Genomic DNA, 19070 nt, shown 5'->3' on the forward strand with positions numbered 1-19070 from the left:
TTGTCCCGTGAACTGGGGAACTTCTTTAACTGTAAATATATAGAGGCTGCATAAATATTACATTTACAAATCTAAAGTTTAACTCAATCATAAACTAACAGGATTAATATGAGCATGGTGAATTCCTTAAGACACTTCAGGACAATAACTTTGCTGCCAATGCAGGTAACACTGTACAGCAATATATTAGTACACTGTTGATATTAACTGTTAATTCTCTCATTCATTTTAGCATATCATTAAAAAAAGAACAGTTGTTTAGTTACAGACTAATAAGGGAACAAAAGAAAAAAAAAAATCCAGAAGCAAATTTAAAACCTTGTGGCCCAGTGCAACGGAGTGGAATTTAGGTCTCCTCCAAGTTGATCCACAATAGCACCTTTCGAAATATAGTATCTATAAGACAAAATTTTAAATAATTTAGACAACTTTCATTTTCAATTTTAAGAAATTAAGTAAAAAATAAAGAAAAAATGTTTTCCATTGTAGACCTCATGGTAGTTTATGTCTTTGATGACAATCTTTTGTGATATTTAAAAAATATATTTAGTAGAATTTTATATCAAACACATCACTCTTCCAGAAGTAAAAGGAAAGTAATTATTTTTTTAAAGTCACAAAAAAGAAGAGCATTGCCAAGTAACAATCATATAAAAAAGAAGGCAGTCAGAGAACCACCAAGACTTGGATCAGAGAGCAGCAGCAGAGAGAAAGTTGTAGAATAGGCCACTGAGTCTACCACAGGGAGAAGCTCAGCTTTATGAGCTTTATTTTCCTCACAAAATTACTATAGTTTGAATCAAGCAATATATGTATAAGAATTTTATAAATTTTAAGTATAACACAGAAGTTATTTACAATGCCTTGTTATACCTTTAAAGCTGTCTTGCTTTAAAAAGAACCACCTCATTGCTTAATCTATTAATGTTATAACATATTGATTTCCTCTGAATAAACAGGACCTAACTGGTTATCACAATGTTTACTTTGGATTGATCAATGAATGAATCTTGAATAAAAATGATTTCAAGCCTTTGATGTCAAATGCTTGATGGTGAATATTACTGAGATATTTAAACTGTTCTAAGTGATTACTGTTTTAGATCACTAATGCATTCACTTTTATGTACAATTTTAAACATTTAATATACTTACATGCTTGATTCAGAAATTTACTGCTTTATGTATTTATTACATTGGCGTTTTTAAAGCATTATGTAACGAAGGGCCAAACTCCACTCTATAAACTCCTGTAAAATAGTTTAAAGTAATGTAACAAAGTATTTTCAGACTAAAATATTTCCAGTTCAAAATATCAGAGACATTAGTCTGAACACAAACATTTAACTATTCCTAAATTCTTTCTTAAGGAACTTGGTGGGCATCATATAATAGTTGAAAATGGTTCTTTGGGCCCAAAGAGAAGTACAGCTCGGCCAAAGAACAGCTTTGATTAAGAGCTACGTTTTTTTTTTTTTTAAAGATTTTTATTTATTTATTTGACAGGTAGAGATCACAAGTAGGCAGAGAGGCAGGCAGAGAGAGAAGAGGAAGCAGGCTCCCCGTTGAGCAGAGAGCCTGATGCGGGGCTCGATCCCAGGACCCTGAGACCATGACCTGAGCTGAAGGCAGAGGCTTTAATCTACTGGGCCACCCAGGCATCCCGAGTTGGGATTTTTTTAAGGCAATTTTATTACCTTATGTTTATTATATGTTTATTAGTAAACATATTTGTTCCTGAGTTATTTTTACTCATATTTCAAATCTTTGCTAGGGCTACGGTAATGAATGATTTCTAGACTGATTCTAAAATACAACCCCCACAAACATACAGATAGGAGAATTTTTTTTTCTGCAAACTAAAGAACTTCTATCACCTTTTCATTGTAAACTACTGGAAGAGAATTACTAACTTTTTATAATATGTTACTCTATAAAGAGTAGACCCTAGTTCAAAACTACACAACTCTGAAATGATCATGTAATTCTTATTTTTAAACTCAAGTCTCCTGGCATACTACAAGATTAGCAAGGAATGTTGCTGTAGGTACTAACTAACTATCCCTAGGTTTTGAGACCAGATCATCAATGAACAAGAGTTATCACAAGTATTTGAAAGATGTAAAGTTAACAGTTAAAACTCAAATGATTCCAGAGGGGGATACCAATGAGAAGAAAACCAATATATGTTATAAAACCCCAGAAAGACTAAGGGATTAAAGGTAGTTGTTACCTCTGTAGAATGCAATGAAGAAGCTAGAATATAAACAGAAACACTGATTGAAAGTTTATAAAAATTGCTGAAAAACCTGTTGTTTTGTAACTTATATTCTCACTGAAAGGTCAATATTTAGCATCACAAATAGGCATTTTAGTGCACTGTAACAATCAAGAAGCTGACGGTGCTTGACAAGTACTTCTTTGTGCATTGTAATATTCAATTTTAAAATATAACTACTCAAAATTTTAATATTATTATAATAACTCAAACTCTTCAAGTTCAGATTCATTCCTATGTCCCTAAGCTTCATTATATGATGATGATGATGTCTGGCCTCAGGCTCACACTGATTTTAACACTCAACCATCTGGCATTTGCTAAAAAGTGTATTCAGTGCACCTTTACCAGAGAAATTTGAAACTCATGGAATTAAATCAGAGAACCATATGAAACCCTACACTAAAATTATAGTAATTCATTGAAAGTTCACACTCTAAACAACTACAACCCCCGGCTCCTCTCCTTGTTCAGGTTAGGTGGCAGACAGATAACAACTCCTTCTCAAAAAGAGATGGAACATAACTGTTAGAAGAGACACTTTTCACTGGATCTCTCACGTTCCCATGTCTTGCTAGGTGTATGAGTAGAATGCAAGGCCCTGACCATTTTTTACACAGGTCATTTCTTTTGAATTGTGTTTGTATCAAGCAACCTTGAGAGATGAAAGACCAAAGTAATTCTCTTCTGGACCAAAGAGCAAGTTTGCTCTTATAAAAGCACTGAATTCCCCAAGAATCAATACAAACCCACTGTGTGTGCTGTATCCATCTGGATGACCTCAAGCCACTCTCATAGGACCTAGGAGTATGAGAGCCCTATGCAAATATGATGTTCATACTATTTGCTGTGTTATGGATACGCTATAACTTTTAAGTGGGGGTATAATTCCAGACTCAGGAGTAAAAAGTAATCTTGCGGCTATGAATACCAGTTGTTATTAAAAATTGCCTTTACTCACCATGTTTGTTTTAGAAAAGTAACTTGCTAGATCATGCATTGTGAAAAATTAAGTTTACCTACCTGAAGATATAATATGCTCAGAAACCAATTATTAACCCACTCTATAATTACTGACTTTATTCTATAACCTCATTAATGCACAAGTGGCTTGGGACATTTGTTAAGGCAGGCAGCATCAAGTCTTTCTGTATTTCTCACTTCAGACTTTCTTGTTTATTTTTAACCACAAAGACAAATGTCAATTTTTTAACCAACAGAATCTCAATAGTAATACATGAATTAAGAAAATAGGGGTGCCTGGGTGGCTCAGTGGGTTAAAGCCTCTGCCTTTGGCTCAGGTCATGATCCCAGGTTCCTGGGATTGAGCCCTGCATCAGGCTCTCTGCTTGGCGGTAAGCCTGCTTCCCCTTTTCTCTCTGCCTGCCTCTCTGCCTATGATCTCTGTCTGCCAAATAAATAAATAAAATCTTTTTAAGAAAGAAAGAAAGAAAGAGAAAATAATACGGTAATGCTTCAAATTCTGAGAAAACTACTTTTTTTTTAATATTTTTTTATTTATTTGACAGACAGAGAGAGAGAAAGGGAGAGATACCACAAGTAGGCAGAGAGGCAGGCAGAGAGAGAGGGGGGAAGCAGGCTCCCTGCTGAGCAGAGAGCCCCATGTGGGGCTCAATCCCAGGACCCTGAGATCATGACCTGAGCCGAAGGCAGAGCCACCCAGGTGCCCCCTGAGAAAACTACTTTTAATCTGTAAGTCCATGCTCAGCCAAACAACCAAAAAGGTGCAAGGGCAGAAAAGAGAGTAACTTCAAAACATCTACTTCCTAAGTGCTCTCTCTCTCAGAAAGCTATCAGAAATTGTACTCTACTAAAACCAGGTAGCAACCCAACAGAGACAAAAACCTCAGATCCAGAAAACTGAGACCAACACTGGAGCAAAGGGATTTCCCAGAGTAATGGCAAAGGAAAGTCTCACAATAATGGTTGCATAGTAGGTCTAAAGAGCAAATAATCTGGGTTGGAACAGAAAAGTGGGGAATTCTAAGAATGATTTCCTCTATCCTGATACTGTTTGTATACAGAGGGATTTTGTACTTCTAAGAATATGGGAAGAATTGTTACAACATAAAGAAAGTTTTAAAAATGAAGTAACTGTTACTTCAGGCAGAAATCAAAATTCCAAAAGGAAAGAACAGATAATCAAAGAACACTTCCAGGCTTAACACTGAGAATTTACATACAACAACTTAAACTTTGCATGGTAATTTAACTAAAACCATAGTAGCAGATAGGAGAATTATTACTGGTGAGGAGATCCTCAACATCTAGATATCCCAAAATAGAAAGTCAAAATATAATAAGTGATAAATCAAGAAATAACAGCATAAAAGTTGGCAATATTTATTAAAATTCAAAACTCATCTTTCTAACTTTCTTATTCCTATAAATTTTACAGATATATATGAACACAGCAAAATGATATGTGACCTAGATATCAAGTACAGCACTGGTTGTTAATGGTAAAAACACCAAAATCAATCTAAATGTCCATCAACAAGAAAACCATTAAATAAATTAAACTCATATAATTGAACATTATATAACTGTTTAAAAAGAATGATGCAGCTCTTACTTGTACTGATAATGAGAAACTTGAAGGTAGATATACATATCCATTTATCTATCTATCTATAGATATATATATCTATAGATAGGTATGTATATCTACCTTCTGCTTTTCTTCAGAAGCAGAAAAAATGCTTGCTGTCATTTTTTTCTAGTAATGTAGCAACATAAATATATAAAATAAAGAGTAAATACTGAAAGAAATAGTTCAAGCGCTAAAAAAAAAAAGGGGGTTATTTCTGGGCTACAGGATGTGGCAGAGACTGCCATTTTCCACTGTAAGCTTTTAAGTACTATTTGAGTTTTCAAAATGCTTATATACTATTTTTTAATTAAAATAATACTAACTGAAAAACAAACAGGTTTAAAAGGTTAGATCATTTGAATCAACCATCCCATTAAAGAAAATTAAAAACATCAATGAAATCCAAGAAACATTTCCTAAAAAGTAAAACCTAAGAAAATTAAGAGCCAAGATTCAGGAGAGGGTTAAAATGTGGAGAAGTCAAAAACTGCTTGGGCACCATCTGTCCTAGAAATAATTTGCTGATATGAAAGAGTTGGCCAAGAAGCAAGTTAAACAGGCAAAAGCAACAAACAAAGGTTGGGACCCCAAAAGGTTACACTGTAGCAGTAATTATGAACCAGAAGTAAACCTGGCTCTAGCTTGGTCTTCAGCCACCTGAAGAATCCAGAAAATCTAAAGCCTTGAAATTAAATTAAAGGTGGATCTTGCAGAAACAAAAGGAAATCTCAGCTTAGGTCTCAAATTATTCGACAATTAATTTTCAAGCACAATCTCCAGTACATATTTAAAGATAATCAGGCACAGGAAGGAACAACATTAACAGATACAGACTATCTTCTCAGATACAATTATTAAATAACTATATTTACTATATTCAAGCATACAAGATAAGATTAAAAATTTCAGCCACAGATGATTTAAGTAATACAGGTTTGAAAAAGGTAAATGGTAAAAATTCTAGAACTGGAAAATAAAATTAGGAACACACTCAATAGATTTAAGAGCAGATAATACATAGAGAATAAACGAACTAGAAGGTAAGTCAGAAGTTTCCAGAATGAAGCACAATGAAGGATAGTATATATAGAAGAGAAGAGACAGAGTATGTAATGAAAAGGTCAAAGAGACATTTAACTGGAGTTCCAGAAGGAAAGCAAAAAAAGAATAGGGTAGAAGCAACAGCTGAAGAAATAATAGTTGGTATTTTTCCAGAACTGATAAAAACATCAATCCAAAGAATCAAGAATTCCTTGCAATCTCATTCAGGATAAATAAAAAGAAATCCACATCTACTTATATCAACATGAAACTGCAGAAAACCAGAAACAAAGAGAAAAATCTTAAAAGCAGACAGGGGGGAAAAAAAGCCTTCAAAAGCACAATATTTAGACTAATTTCTCAATAGTAATAGAAGCCAGAAAACAGAGGAATGTTATTTTCCATTAGTAAAACACAAAAATAAAACAAAAACTGCCAACCAAGATTTTTATACCCTGTGAAAATTTCTTTCACAAGTGAAGATTAAATAAAAACATTTTCTGACAAACAAAAACAGAATTAGACATCAGGAAACCCTTACCTAAGGCAGAGGGAAGGTTACACATACAAGAATAAAAAAGGAACAAATAAAATGGACTATGCTCTCTGGAAGAAAGTGATTCAGAGTTCAATACTTTAGTTATTACTTGCTTAACCTTCCTTTAGTATTCAAAAGGGAAAATTCTTTTCACTGGCCTTAATATCCCAGTTGTCTCTAGACCCTGTATGCTGTACCTAAGTGCACATCTGCAACTATTTTTTTCAGATTCATATCTTCATCTGAAGAACTTATGTCCAAATTGTCAGAGACTCCTAAACTAGATTTAATAACACTTCCTATCATCCTAACTTTTGCTTTCTAACTATCTCTTATTAATACTAAGCAAGCAGATTAGCAGTAAGTAACAAAAATCATTTACACTTAGTATGTATTCATCACTTATGCTGGCATGAATAGTTAAAACAGACTATTATGACCTATTATCTTTGTAACCCCTCTTTTCTTTTGTAGCTTTTCCCCACAGATTCCCATTTAGAAGCTGAGCTGCAAATTACACTGCTGAAATCCTGATTCCAAATTTTATTAGCTGCATGTCATTGGTTATATAATTTATGCTTCAGTTTCCACATGAGGAGAACAATTAATATTAGTGTTCACACAGGGTTATCTCAAGAATTAAAATTAAAGGAAAGATACATGAAAAAGCACTCAGCACAGTACCTTGTACAAATAAGCATTCAATCTATGTTAAAAACAATCTTCAGGGGAAAAAAGGTACACAGAATCTCTATTTTTAAAGCAATGAATTTTAGAAATTATTAATTTTTATAATTATTTCTAATAATTTTATAATAAATAATATTTTAAAATACAGAATACACATACTTGACTAAATCTATTCTGTTATTGATGGCAGCCCAATGGAGGAGTGTAACATTTTCTTTGTCTGGTTGCCGTACATCATAACCTGCTTCCACCAATTCTCGGCAGCGTTCATATATTCCATATCTGGGGAAAAAAGAAAATATGAGACTGTTACTACTATTTGATAAAATATTTAAAGCTGAAAGTAACATTTCAAGAAGAAAATAATGCTCCATTATGATACCTGGAATTTCTTTTTTTTTTTAAAGATTTTTATTTATTTGTCAGAGAGAGAGAGCACAAGCAGCCAGAGCAGCAGGCAGAGGGAGCAGTAGGCTTCCCGCTGAGCAAGGAGCCCAAAGCTGGATCATTACTTGAGCCAAAGGCAGTGCTTAACTGACTGAGACACACAGGCATCCTGATACCTGGATATTAAAATGGACTTCTCAAAGTAAAATATTACTTTAAAAATATCAATATTCCAAGGTACGTGGGTGGCTCAGTCAGTTAAGCATCTGCCTTCCGCTCAGGTCATGATCCCAGGATCCTGGAAATGAGTCCCACAACGGGTTCACTGCTCAGTGGTTCACTCCCTCCCCCTTGCCTTTCCACTCATGCCTTTTACTTACTCTATCTCAAGTAAATAAATAAAATCTTTTAAAAAAACAATATTCCAACAGCTTTTACTAATCCAGTTAGTAAAATTTTTACATATAAAATTTTACATATAAGAATGCTGTATCTCATCAGTTGGAAGGGAAAATACCAGAAATAATATATCTAGCATTTGCTTATTTTTACTAATACCACCACTTATTCCAAAATACTCTTAAGGCTGCCTATAAAAATAAATACAACTGGGGCGCCTGGGTGGCTCAGTCAGTTAAGTGGCTGCCTTCAGCTCAGGTCATGATCCCAGAGACCTGGGATCCAGCCCCACATCAGACTTCCTGCTCAGCGGAGAGCCTGCTTCTCCCTCTCTCTCTCTGCCTACTGCTCTGCCTACGTGTCCTCTCTATCTCTCTGTCAAATAAATAAATAAAATCTTAAAAAATAAAAAAAATACAATTATGTTAAAAAATATTAAATCACAAAAAAACAGTAACAAAGAGCTTATGATTTTAAAAACAAAAAGAAAAAAGGGTGTTCCCAAGCCTCAGGATTCTCTATTTATATTTCCAAGGGCAAATGAAAAAGGATGTGTGGGGATGGGAGGCAGGGTGGGTAGGTAAAGAGTTTTGTGAGTTCAAGCCAATGAGGCAGAAGAGACAGTGTACGAGGAGAGTTTTATTTGTTGAAGAAGAAAGGCATTTATGGAGAGCCTGATCCTTTCTTCCCTTTCAGCTTTTGATCACTGTGTGGCAACATAAAGTTTTTAAGCTCTTTATTATGGAAACAGTATACTATCAACCATAGTCGATAGTATGTGACTATAGTTGTTTTTTTAAGATTTTATTTATTATTTGACAGAGACCTAGTAAGAAAGGGATGACAAGCAGGGGGAGTGGGAGAGGGAGAAGCAGGCTTCCTGCTGAGCAGGGAGCCCGATGTGGGGCTCAGTTCCAGGACCTTGGGATCATGACCTGAGCCGAAGGCAGGCGCTTAATGACTGAGCCACCCAGGTGCTCCTCGATCATACAGTCATAAAATGGGTACAGTCTGTTCCCCTTCAAGGCAAAGGGGTATTTTAAACAGAGTGAGAAAGTAACTACTTTTACTTCAGAAAAAGACTTGCTATAAAGAGAATATTTTGGGGGCGCCTAGGTGGCTCAGTTGGTTAAGCAACTTCCTTCAGCTCAGGTGATGATCCTGGAGTCCTGGGATCGAGTCCCACATCAGGCTCCTAGCTCCATGAGAAGTCTGCTTCTCCCTCTAACCTTCTCCCCTTCATGCTCTCTCTGGCTCTCTCTCTCAATAAATAAATAAATAAATAAAATCTTAAAAAAAGTATTTTTTAAAGCTGTATGTTGGGAAATGTCTACATCACTATATAATACAGTTTCTGAAAGATCTAAATTTATCACCTATAAAGACCTCATGTGACTGCACTAAAATATTGTGAAACAATCTGTTAACACCTGCAAACCCATTATTATAAAAATGCCAAAACCTGAATAGTTTTCAAGAATTGGTATTAAAAAATGGATATTTACAAGGTAAAATTCAGTAAAATATTTGTCTAGTGAGTAATACTGGAAAAGTAATTACTGTGATTTAGTAAATGCATCACATTCTGTAATTCTTCCATTAGGTAATTATGTATTTTTGTGAGGCTATCTTTTTTCCAGCCCAAAAAAGAGAAAAAAAAAATAATTAAAGTAACCAAGAAAAAAAAAATTTAGGATCAGATTTCTATATCATTATAATATGATAAGTTAAACCAGCTAAAATAATAATGAAAAGCATATTTAATTATACTACTCTCACTATAAATAAGATTTATAAAAGACATAAAAAACTCAATAAATATATATATATACCAATTTCCCCCAGACTGATCTACAAATTCAATGAAATTCTAATTAAAACCACAAATAAATATCTCATTAACTTCTCAAGTAGAACCTAAAATTCATTTGTGAGAGTAAAAGGCCAAAAATAGCTAAGACAACCGTGAAGATTAAGAAACGATTAAAACAATGTGGTCCTGGGATGTGTGGGTGGCTCAGTCGTCAGGGTCCTGGGATCCAACCCTGCATCTGGCTCCCTGCTCAGAGGAAAACCTACTTCTCCCTCTCCCAATCCCTCCTGTTTATGTTCCCCCTGTCACTGTGTCTCCCTCTGTCGAATAAATAAAACAAACCTTTCAAAAAATAAATAAATAAAAATAAAACAATGTGGTACTATACAAGATGCAACAAATAAAAAAGAGCATTTAGAAATGAACCAGAGTGACATCAACCATCAGGGTAGAATAAGACATCCATCGTTTTGTCCGCCTTCTAACAACAGTAATTTGGCATCTAGTAATGGACAAAAGAGCCTCTGTGGGAGTTTTGGGATCCAGTACTGCAGTCTATGGGAGCTGAGAAGTCTCACCCACCCATATTATAGGGTAACAGGCATACAGACTTCAATGCAAGCTTCAGCCCAGCCATGGACCCTGCAGGGGCCCATGAACTGGCTCCAGCTCTTCTTGATAGTGGTCTGGGAACCCAGAACAACACTGTCTCAGAGAACCGCTCAAAAACGAGAGAACCGTTATAGAAGTCCAGGTTTCCAGAGGAAAAGTTCCACCACATTACTGCAGAAAAGAAATATGAGTTTTGACACACTGGAGAGGAGTACTAGATGGTGAGCTCATGATGGGGGGTGGGGATGAGAAAGGGCTAGGAGAGCAGCAAGACAGGATTCTGGAGAACATTAAAGGGACACAGATCCCATTAATTTCCTTGTGGACTCCATCAAAATACATAAAGAACTTTAACAATCAAATACAAAAAGACTTTTTATTTTTCAGGAAAGAAGACATGTTTTTTCAGGAAGAAACCCAAATGACCAATAAACATAGGAAATATATTCAACACCATTTGTAATCAGAGAAAGGTCAATAAAAACAGAAAACCATTTCACAACCATTAAACTGAAAACAATTATTAGTGTGACAAAACTAGGAGTTAAGCAATAAGTAGTCAAAGATCTCACTTCCTGTACAGCCATTTTGAAAATCAATTTGGCAATATTTGGTAAGGTTGAAAGAATATACTGAAAAGGCCAGAAATTCCACCTGAGTTGTCTATCTTAGAAGAACTCTTGCTTATGTACACAGGAAAAAAGGATACTCATTGATGCAATGTTTGTAATGAAAAAGTACTGTAGAAACAATTTTAAGTGTCCCTCACTCAATAAGGCATGATAGAATAATACAAAGCAGTTGAACAATAAACTAGGTCCTTATTTATCAACACTGATAAATCACGAAGCTATACAGTTTTATTTAAAAAAAAAAAAAAAAGCTCAACACCGATATACGGAGTAGAATTTATATAAATTTTAGGCACATATTACAATGGCATATTTTGTTTGTAGATGTTTGTAGAAATAAATGTATAGGAATGTTCATGAGAATGATTCACAGCAGTTTCAAGAGAGGTTTCCTTGGGGGGAAGGACGAGACCACACTGAGCAACCTGCAGCAAATACAGCAAAATGTTAGTAGCATCTGCTTAATTTGACAGTTATATTCTTCTTGTATTTTACTGTAGAATTGAAATGTTACATTCAAATAAGTGTTTTTAAACGTAGAAATTAAAGACAGCATAGATACTTTTCAAGAAATAGAAGAGTATGAGAAATATAAATAAAAGTGGTTATTTTTTCCTAAGACAAAAGATACTGGAGTCTACCTGTTGATGGAAAGGATGCATTTGGGTGAGACAGATTAATCACAAACGAGAGAAAGGAGGTATCAAAAGGAGCAGTCTCAAAAGGACAGATGAATGTAATGCAGTGTAATTTGTTTGCTAAATCCAGGCGATACAATGTGCTCTGATTTTTGACTATACATAACATTCAAGAAAGGAAGAGTGCCAGTGAAGTAAGGACCTGCAAAAGTTTGTCTTTCCACAAAAGTAATGAAGAAACTGGCAGAAAGTGTCAAAATCAACTTTTTGAGAACTCTTGGAATTAAGAAAAGGCTGCCAGCAATCCAAGGAGCATTCAGTCAAAAAAAACAGCTGAATTTCAGTAAGAACAAAGAACTCTGTGGTACTTTAACAGATCATAGTACCAGCCTTTCTGCTCCCCAAGCAGCCTTGAAAAAAATGTATTCCTGGTACTAGTGTCATCAGCTAGAGCCTAACACCTGACCTTTCACTGTCTACCTAGCTTGAACTCACTGACCCTGGTCCCACATTCCTCCTTAAGTTCTCTTTCCAGCTATCTCAATTCAGGCATATAGAAACTCAGGGCAGTGATAGCAACTGCTCTGACAAGACCTCCAACTGGTCCAGACCACCTAGCCCAGTTCGATTCTAACCCCTGAATTGCACCTGTACAGATGGACTATGGAGTAACCTCTAGAATAATCGATAATTACCTTTATTCATTATAATATTATAATCTCTGTCCAAGGAAGAACACAAGCCTCATTTACATAACATACAACAAAAAGACATGTTTCCTTTTTCTTAAGACAAGTGTGCAACTTTATGCCCACCTCTGCATCCAATGAAAAGAATCCTTTTTTAAAATATTCATCAGAGGGATGCCTGGGTGGCTCAGTTGGTTGAGCCGCTGCCTTCGGCTCGGGTCATGATCCCAGGGTTTTGGGATCGAGTCCGCATCGGGCTCCTTGCTCAGTGGGGAGCCCGCTTCTGCCTCTGCCTGCCGCTCTGCCTGCTTGTGCTCTCTCTCTCTCACGAATAAATAAATAAATAAATAAACTAAATAAATAAATAAATAAATAAAATATTCATCATAACCCTAAATAAAAGGAACCCAACCACACTTGCTCAGGGAATCACAGCTTTGCAAGTTATTCCCTGTGATCTCCTCACTTGAGGCAAATAATGTTTACCTGTGTGACAACTCCACCTGGTATATCTGTGACTCACCAAGGAGTGTACTCACAGTGGTTCAGTTACACTAACAACTAGTAACCAGAGTGAGCAGAACAGGGATGGAGTTCTCTCAAAGCCTCATTCCAAAAGAGAAGTCATTATCTGACCTGCCTGGTGCTTCCCAGATAGGTAAGAGTCCACCAGAAAGGCTCATTTATTAAACCTTAAACTCTTTTAAAAGCTTCATCCTGGGGGCTGTTTGTCAAATGTTTTAGCATCACAGCTGCTTTAGAGGATGGATGACAGTTGGGTCCAACAATACACAAATCAAAAAGCTTAAAAGCACAAGCTGAGGAATAAGATAACCATAGGGGCTTTGAAAAGCTCAGACATATCCCTGGGAATCTAGAAGGGCATATGTAAGTATTAAAGTTGTGTGCACATGTTCAAGAAAGATCGAGGAAGGCCCTAAGTTCTCACATCTAATTGACCTTGAGGTTCTGGGCAATCAAAAAGCGAACGCTAAGGCTCTAGTATGCTGCCTGGCAGAGTGCTGAGTGTCCATACACACACACACACACAAACACACACACACACACACACACACAGAGCTCCTCAACAAAGATCAGACTTAACTGGTTCTAGGGATTTAAGAAGTTTCTGTCCAATCATTTACTGACCACTAACTGAGCAAAGGCTTCAGTGGCCGCACATGACAAAAATACAGACTTTACAGAATTAGTTTAGAAACAGTACAAACAACAATAAGCCCTAGGAGAATCTGACATAAAAACTATCACCTCAGGGGCGTCTGGGTGGCTCAGTCAGTTAAGCGTCTGCCTTTGGCTCAGGTTATGACCTCAGAGTCCTGGGATCAAGCTCTGCATTGGGCTCCCTGATCAGTGGAGAGTCTGCTTCCCCCACTCATTCTCCCTCAGTGCTCGCTCTCTCCGCCTCTCACTCTCTCTCAAATAAATAAAATCTTTAAAAAAATTAAAAAAAGAAAGAAAGAAAGAAAAAACTATCACCTCCCAGAATTTAAATAGTTCAGTTTTCATCAAAAAAATGACAAGACATGCAAAGGAACAAAAAAGTATAACCATGGTAGGGGAGAGCAATTAATCAAAAAAAGTCCCTGAGGAATCCCAGACATTGGACTGACTAGACAAAGACTTTAATCAGCTTTGTTAAATTTGTACAAAGAGCTCAAGTATGAGAACAACGTCTCACCAGATAGAGAATTATCAATAAAGAGAAATAAATGCATGTGCTCATATTTCACTTGAAACACAGATGTCAAAGAAAACAACTACAACAAAAACTTACTGTGTAGCCTTGACTATGTCCCATGTGCTGTAATCATCAATATGCGCTTTCCGTCCAAGAGGTTCACCATATCCATGGTTATAATGGCCTTGGGGTTTGATTTCCTGTTAAAGAGTAAATCACACAAAGGCAAAAGTTCAGAAGAGAGGTACAGGGAACATTTCAATATTTTACTACCACTTTTGCATTGTTTGAAGAATGATCATTATTGAAATTAAGTTTTACCTTGTTCTGAAGTCCGTACTCTTCAGAGAAAAAGCATGTTCAATAGATTTACCCCTTGTGCACACTCTCAAAATAGAAAAGCTGTGAGACTAGAAATTAGTGATAAATTTGAAACTGAAGTTTATCTTGAGCTCCATAGAACTCTTACTTCATCAAATCAACTCTCATTCTCTCAGACCATTTTTTTATTCCAGCATAACCCCTACCTTTAACACTCTATTTTTTTATTTTAAAATTTATTTGAATACAGTTGGCAGGCAATATTACATTACAGTTTCAGCACAGTGATTCATACAGCACTCTAAACTCTAACACCTAACACTCTAAAACCATCATCACATGCCAAATAAACTCTAAAGTGGTAAAGAAAAAAAAAAACAGTGGAGATTCGCCTTCTATTATTTTCAGATATTATCTCATACCCTTTTATGCTGAAGGCTAGTTAAGCATCTACCATTAGGTGAGTAAGGAACAACAAACAGGACAGCTCTGATAAAATGTGAATCCGCCTAAACAGTTCTAATAAGGTTAACATGCTTAATTTTAAACAGTTTTACAGAATATTACATCCAATCAAAGCTTACATGCTGTATGTAATTTTCTATTTAAAATGCAAAATTTATTATGCATAGTCAGCTCCCTCAATATAACACAGCACTAAGATACAATTATTTTTCTTTTCTATGACAACAGAAAACCAAGTGTGCTTGGCCTGCTATACATAAAGCATTATATGATGTACTGCAGCCTCAGGCCAGGACACGGTAAGGCCAATACAAAGTTTAAGAGGTTGCAAAAAATTTCAGCAATCAAGATAAAAACTGCCCAAGTGTCTATCAAAAGATAAATGGATAAAGAAGATGTGGTATATCAGCCATTAAAAAAAATGAAATCTTGCCATCAGCAGCAACATGGATAGATAAAGGGTATAATGCTAAGAGAAATAAGCCAGTACTGAGAAACACAAATATCATATGATTTCACTCATATGTACAATTTAAGAAACAAAACAAAGAAAAAGAGACAAACCAAAAAAGACTCTTAACTATAGAGGAAAAAATTACCAGAGGGCAGAGGGGGAACAGGTGAAATAGACAAGAGGATTAAAGTTACACTTAACATGATGAGCACTGAATAATACATGGAATTGCTGAATCACTATATTGTACACCTGAAACTAATACAACACTGTATGTTCACTATACTGGAGTTATTGAAAAATATATTTTAATGGATTCTGTTTTAAAAATCAAAGCCAAGGGATGCCTGGGTGGCTCACGTGGTTAAGCTATTGCCTTGGGCTCTGGTTGTGATCCCTGGTTCCTGGGATGCAGGCCCACCTCATGGTTCCCTGCTGGGCAGCAAGTCTGCTTCTCCCTCTTCCTCTGCCCCTCCCTTTTGCTCTTTCAAATAAATAAATAAAATCTTTTAAAGAATAAAAAGTAAAAAGCCAATGCAAAAAAAAAAAATCCCAAACATCAACCTTTTAAATATAGACAGTATCAGTATTGCTGACTTTTCCTTTTGCAACAGGCTCCACTGTGGCTCAGAGCAGCACTGCAAACATACACCAAATACAGTCGTTTGCCTTCAAGGACTTTATAGTCCAGAGTGGAAGGACAAAACAGGTAAGAAACCTAAGTCACATACTAGAAGCAAGAGCCTTCCAATAAATAAAACCTAAACAAAGACAACATAAGATCTAAAAAGTAGTAACTTTAAAAACTATTTCAATTTGAAAATCTGTTAGGGCAAACTGCTATTCTTATTTACTAAGGACAAACATTTTGCTTTTACAGACAAAAAAACAAATATTCATAAAATAAAAAATAAATCTCTTTTTAAGGCTTACTATCCTGTTTCCAGTAACTTTAATTCCATCTTTATCCCCAGAAACCTCACTCATTGTACAAAATGTTTAAATTGTACTCTTAGTTTCTCCACAAACCATTCTGTCTCGATGGCCTTGACAAATGTTCTAGAAATCATTTTTCAAAGATTTTATTTATGTATTTGACAGACAGAGATCACAAGTAGGCAGAGAGGCAGGCAGAGAGAGAGGGGGAAGCAGGTTCCCTGCTGAGCAGAGAGGCGGATGCAGGCTCGATCCCAAGACCCTGGGATCATGACCTGAGCCGAAGGCAGAGGCTTTAACCCGCTGAGCCACCCAGGCGCCCCTAGAAATCATTTTCTTACAGTTACATTTTTAAATTAAATCTCTGTTTTAACCATCTATAAGGTTTTCGCTTTTAGTTTTTGGTAAAAGAAACTAGATTTTTTAAAAAAGATTTTATTTATTCATTTGACAAGAGAGTGCACAAACAAGCAAGGGAAATGGCAGGCAAAAGAAGAGGGAGAAGCAGGCTCCCCACTGAGCAGGAAGCCTGATGCAAGACTCATGCAGGACTCGATCTCAGAGATCAGGACCTGAGCTGAACACAGGTGCTTAACTGACTGAGCCAGGCACCCCTTGTTTTGTTTTTAAAGTAGGCGCCACACCCAGCATGGAGCCCAACACAGCACTCGATTACCACCCTGAGATCAAGACCTTAGCTGAGATCAAGAGTCAGATACTCAATGGACTGAGCCACACAGGCACCCAAACAGCCACAGGTTTTTATAGTGCAGGTAGTTGTTGAAGAGAATTGAAGGAAGGAGAATCCATCTACAAAATGTAATGCTAAAGTAGTAGACACAAATGAGAAGAGATGGGATAAGCTGAGCAGCTGCACACTGCTGCAAAGGGAAATCAACAAGACAGAACTTAAACTTATACAGCAGGTACAGGCAAATGCTGACACGTATATCAAGATGATAGATGCCATAATACATGTTTTTTCACATGCCCCAGTGGAATACAACCAATCAACTTGTTACCAAGTGTCCATGTGAAATCTAGTTAACTTTTTTTTAGAATGTTAGATCTATTTAAATCTTTAGTTCACATTTATTTTTATTTTAAAAAAAGAAGCAAAGAGCATTGTCCAAAGAATCCTCTATGGCCCAGTGTTTATTGTGTTTATTAATGCGGATGTTTTATAAGTGCTCCAGCAGAAAAGGTTTTCTAAGAGTTGATTCAATGGTAGAGTATTTCTGAAAGAATAAATGTGCAAAAAGAGTAAATTCAGAAATATTCAGAAAAAAAGGGTAAGAGATTTGCCCCACCACTGACCACAATATATTAGGAAGGAAACACATGCAAAAACAGGGCAAAGGAATACAGCTTGAAGAATAAGAATTAGAATCAGGAAGGAAAGATGTATTATTCAATAAATGGTATAAATGGACAACTGGCTAGCCATTTGGGATTAAAAAAAAAATTAACAATGTCCATCATAAAGGCTGATATGCTTGAAGGAAAGACGCTAACAAATACAGCCAAAATACGGCTTTCTTAATGCCAGGTGATACTGAAATGTGTTTGAAAATAACAGGGTCACACAAAATAAAATTCAGAGCAGCATGAATGGAGGCCTCCCAGGTCAGCCACATTCCTGTAAGAACATACAGATGCCTATATGAGGGAAGGATAGGGTTCTCCCCATTAGGGAAGAGTGTGTGCCCCTCGTGGACTCTCCTGACTGTTCTGGAAACTGGCTATATACCAAGTCTAAGTAACTTGTACAAAAGGCTGTAGGATTTTCTTCAATGATTACTTTAGAACAAGGTAAATTGCAGGTCAATTTCCCAGGCTTCCTGGAGATGTGACTATCCCCTGGCAGGACCAGACTCCAGCCTACCTATTCCCACCTCTCTCCTCATAATCAGGTAACTTCCAGCCAGATAATAGACTTTAATATAAGAATACCAGCAATAATAGTCTTAAGGTAAGCAAAACAAACCTGAGAAAAGCATGAATAACATCACATTCAACAAAATGGGCAAAGAATATAAAGATAATTCAAAGGGGGCAAAATATAATTGCCAGAGAGAGGGAGAGCGCACAGGCATAAAAGGGATGAAAAAGACACCATAATTTGAAGTTAATTAAATAAACGCATTCCCAAACCCCCTCACCAAAAAGATAGATCAATTTAACAACATTCTAGGGTACAAACATGTTACCTACAAGGCCCGTGTTACTTAACACATACACAGTGAATTAGTAAGCCAGCAGGGATTAACTATATGCTTATGATTTGCACTGGGTAAATGTCTGCTGTCAGGTATCAGACTCTGAATCAAGAAGCTACATGTACTTAATTATATAATTTAGAGTCACTCACATTTAATTCCATTAAATGTATAAGATAAAATTAAAACACCATAAAGGGTTACTGACAAGAACAAGAAAGGAAAGGAAAAAAGATCTATGCATACTTGACTTATTTTTAGTTCCCAGCTAAAACTGTCAAGCCAAATCTGGGAACTTCTTAAAACCTGAGGTAGTGATGAACTACATTCTACGTATACCATAAGGATTTTTTTTAAGGAATACCAATTATATATAACAAAAAAAAAAGAAAAGAAAAACAGCATAAGTATAAAACAAATACCAAGGGAACAATAAATAAGGAAAAGCAGTAGCCATCACAAGATTATGAAATGATTTTTAAAGTGTATTTAGTTAACACTGCCAGCAGATGGCACTACACTCAAGCCAGAATGCTTTCCTTTTTTTGGCGCTCTCACGTTAAAGGAAGATTAGACAAATGGTTTGATAATCAAACAGAAAGATTTTGAATCTTTTTTTTTTTTTTTTTTTCAGTAAGCAACCGG

The 19070-nt window shown here is 36.0% G+C and overlaps 1 protein-coding gene across 1 annotated transcript in view; it reads right to left on the minus strand.

Moving 5' to 3' along the window:
• The window catches only part of ZDHHC17 (zinc finger DHHC-type palmitoyltransferase 17), an 87873-nt gene that overhangs the window by 46966 nt on the left and 21837 nt on the right, over positions 1–19070 (minus strand). The window contains exons 2-4 of the mRNA XM_059402416.1: positions 14127–14230; positions 7321–7443; positions 319–396 (exon numbers count right to left, since the gene is read on the minus strand). Coding sequence (XP_059258399.1) covers positions 319–396; positions 7321–7443; positions 14127–14230 — 305 coding nt within the window. The remainder of the gene's footprint in view (positions 1–318; positions 397–7320; positions 7444–14126; positions 14231–19070) is intronic.

This window comes from Mustela nigripes, chromosome 6 (genome assembly GCF_022355385.1).
Source record: "Mustela nigripes isolate SB6536 chromosome 6, MUSNIG.SB6536, whole genome shotgun sequence".
In the NCBI taxonomy this organism is placed as follows: Eukaryota; Metazoa; Chordata; class Mammalia; order Carnivora; family Mustelidae; genus Mustela; species Mustela nigripes.